The sequence below is a fragment of the Sinocyclocheilus rhinocerous genome, unplaced genomic scaffold, assembly GCF_001515625.1.
Source record: "Sinocyclocheilus rhinocerous isolate Xijiao unplaced genomic scaffold, SAMN03320098_v1.1 scaffold599, whole genome shotgun sequence".
In the NCBI taxonomy this organism is placed as follows: Eukaryota; Metazoa; Chordata; class Actinopteri; order Cypriniformes; family Cyprinidae; genus Sinocyclocheilus; species Sinocyclocheilus rhinocerous.
This window is the reverse complement of record NW_015652138.1, coordinates 958,853-961,583: the sequence shown is the minus strand read 5'-3', so window position 1 is coordinate 961,583 and position 2,731 is coordinate 958,853. Positions and strand designations below refer to the sequence as shown.

Here is a 2,731-nt window from a genome sequence, read left to right as displayed (position 1 = left end):
TTATATTTTATAAATATTTATTATTTATAAATAATTTCAAATAATTTATTTAAAAATATTAAATAAATGTTTTATACATTATACATCTATAATTGTTTATTGGGCACCAGTGAAAATGTTGTCAAGACAAATAAAAATCTAAACTACTGCCCAGAGTGAACAAGCAGAAAAAAAATCATACTCTTTGTTGAGCTAATTTGAACTTTATTAACCCAATTTAATGTAATTATTAACTACATAAATATACTGTTACATCATTTAAAGGGGTCATATTATGCTTTTTTAAAGATCATTATTTTGTTTATTTGGTGTAACAGAATATGTTGACATGCTTTAATGTTCAAAAAACACATTATTTTTCAAATACTGTACATTATTGTAGGTCCTCTATGCCCCGCCTCTCTCAAACGCTTCGTTTTCTACAAAGTCCCTCCTTCCGACAAGCGCAGTCTGCTCTGATTGGCCAGCTGACCCAGTGCATTGTGATTGGCCGAACACCGCAAGCACTCGTCGGAAATGTAACGCCCCTTACCATAGTTGCGAGCTTCATCTTTCAAAACCAACCATCAGTTCAAGCCCGAAAGGGGAACAGAGTCGCGTGACAGACACAGTGATGAAGCTGGTATGTGTTTGCAGTACACAAGCCACGGTTAAGACAGCTGACTCCACTGTGATGTGACCCTGTCTCTCTCTCTCTCACACATGCGCGCGCGCGCATACACACACACACACATGATGCGCAAAACAAAAGATATGTGGGGGCGTGTTAGAACAAGCCGTTGACATGTTGCTTCAACACTAACTGCGGTTACTGACACCATGCCTTCTTTCTTTGCGTGCACATTTGCGGCGGGATTATGCAAATATTTCCACATAGTGGGGTAGATATGTGGGGGCGTGTTAGAATGAGCCGTTTTAGGGGGGCGTGGCAGAGTCTTAACTTTGATAAAGAATATCTCTTTGGTTTTGAGACTTTAGTCTTTGCAACTTCAGGGATCTTATCTATGCACAATCAGCTTGTAACACTCCAAAGAGAAAGGAAAACTTGAAATCGCATCATATGACCCCTTTAAGTAACATTTTTTTATTATTTATTAATGGTTTTAGTTAGTTATAATAACCCTGGTTCCATGTAGGCACTGACAGACACTTCTATCTGTAACATCATAGAACAGATCTGTTAAATTATGTGCTAATATCAAGTTTCCACATAGTAAGTGATGAGCCATGCAGCATGCGTTTATGAACGTGAAAGTTCTACGTACAGGCAAAGAGTGCGATGATGTGAGATGTCGAGAAACCATTTTCCTGTAATGTCAGTGAACTCAAGCGCAGTGTTTGGTCCGCAGCTGAGGCCGCCGCAGCCCGCCGCTTACCTCTTCGTCCTGGACGTGTCTCATAACGCGGTGGAGACCGGATATCTGGATGTCGTCTGTCAGACGCTCCTGGAGAGCCTCGACTCGTAAGTGAGCATCGCTGATGAAGCTGCTGTCCGCTGCGCTTGAGCTCACTCATCAGTGTGTCGTGTGTTTCTTTACCATGAAGGCTTCCCGGAGACACTCGGACGAAGATCGGCTTCATCACGTTCGACAGCAACATTCATTTCTACAACCTCCAGGAAGGCCTGTCGCAGCCTCAGATGCTCATCGTGTCAGACATCGACGGTAAGCGCGTTCTCCCATCAGTACGTCACAGATGTGAAATATCAGAAGTGAGCTGACTGTCGGCCTGTCTTCCCTCAGATGTGTTTCTGCCGACGCCCGACAGCCTTCTGGTCAATCTGAGCGAGTGCAGAGAGGTGAGCGAGTGCGCTCTGGGGTTGGTCAGACGGGACTCTGAACGCTCTGATCTCGATGGTCTTGTCGTTGCAGCTGGTCCAGGATCTGCTGGCGAGTCTGCCGCAGATGTTCGGTCAGACGATGGAGACTCAGTCCGCTCTGGGTCCGGCGCTGCAGGCTGCCTTCAAGCTGCTGTCTCCCACCGGAGGACGCATGACTGTGTTCCAGACGCAGCTGCCAACCATCGGCATCGGCGCGCTCAAGCCCAGAGAAGAGCCCAGCCACAGAGCCAACGCCAAGGTTTGCCACCTGATTCCATTGATTGATTGATCAGTGTGTAAACTGACTGTTTTGAGCCTTGGGTTCAATAATTAGAGACATTTACACTGGCAAACTTGCTACTTTTATTATTTATTAGTGCTGTCAAGCGATTAAAGGGGTCATGAGCTGCCTTTTTTATTATTTTGTACTGTTCTCTATGTCCACTTATAATGTTATCAAGATTTTTACATAAAACATCATAATTTAGCAGTGATAGGCTATTTTCTGTCCTGTTTTGACCCCTCATCAGAGCGCTCTGTTTGAATGGGCGTGGAGGATTATAGACTCGGAAGTAAACGCCCACTTCTGTGATTGGCTAACAGTTGTGTGTGATTTAGGTTAAAAACGCATAAATACTCAGTTCATATCAAACGATCTGTAATAACAGACAAGGCAATAGTGAGCATGTAATAAAACCAGTTCCTCACACTTGTCTGTTGCGACATTACTGTCAGATCCAATATAGTCGCACAGCATCGTCTTTTAATGTCTTTCAGAAAGTCCAGCGTCGAATTGTGCCTTGTTTGTAAACGAATCCGTGGTGAAATGAAGTGAACAAACGACCAACCTTTAACTGAAGCGGTCTGGAACTTCATTAAAAATAAAGCTAATCCACTCTTTCCTAGTGTTGG

The 2,731-nt window shown here is 43.6% G+C and overlaps 1 protein-coding gene across 1 annotated transcript in view; it reads left to right on the top strand.

Moving 5' to 3' along the window:
* Positions 1-2,731, top strand: part of sec24a (SEC24 homolog A, COPII coat complex component) — a 19,806-nt gene that overhangs the window by 5,575 nt on the left and 11,500 nt on the right. The window contains exons 7-10 of the mRNA XM_016519184.1: positions 1,350-1,462; positions 1,546-1,664; positions 1,743-1,798; positions 1,872-2,078. Of these exons, the coding sequence (XP_016374670.1) occupies positions 1,350-1,462; positions 1,546-1,664; positions 1,743-1,798; positions 1,872-2,078 (495 nt within the window). The remainder of the gene's footprint in view (positions 1-1,349; positions 1,463-1,545; positions 1,665-1,742; positions 1,799-1,871; positions 2,079-2,731) is intronic.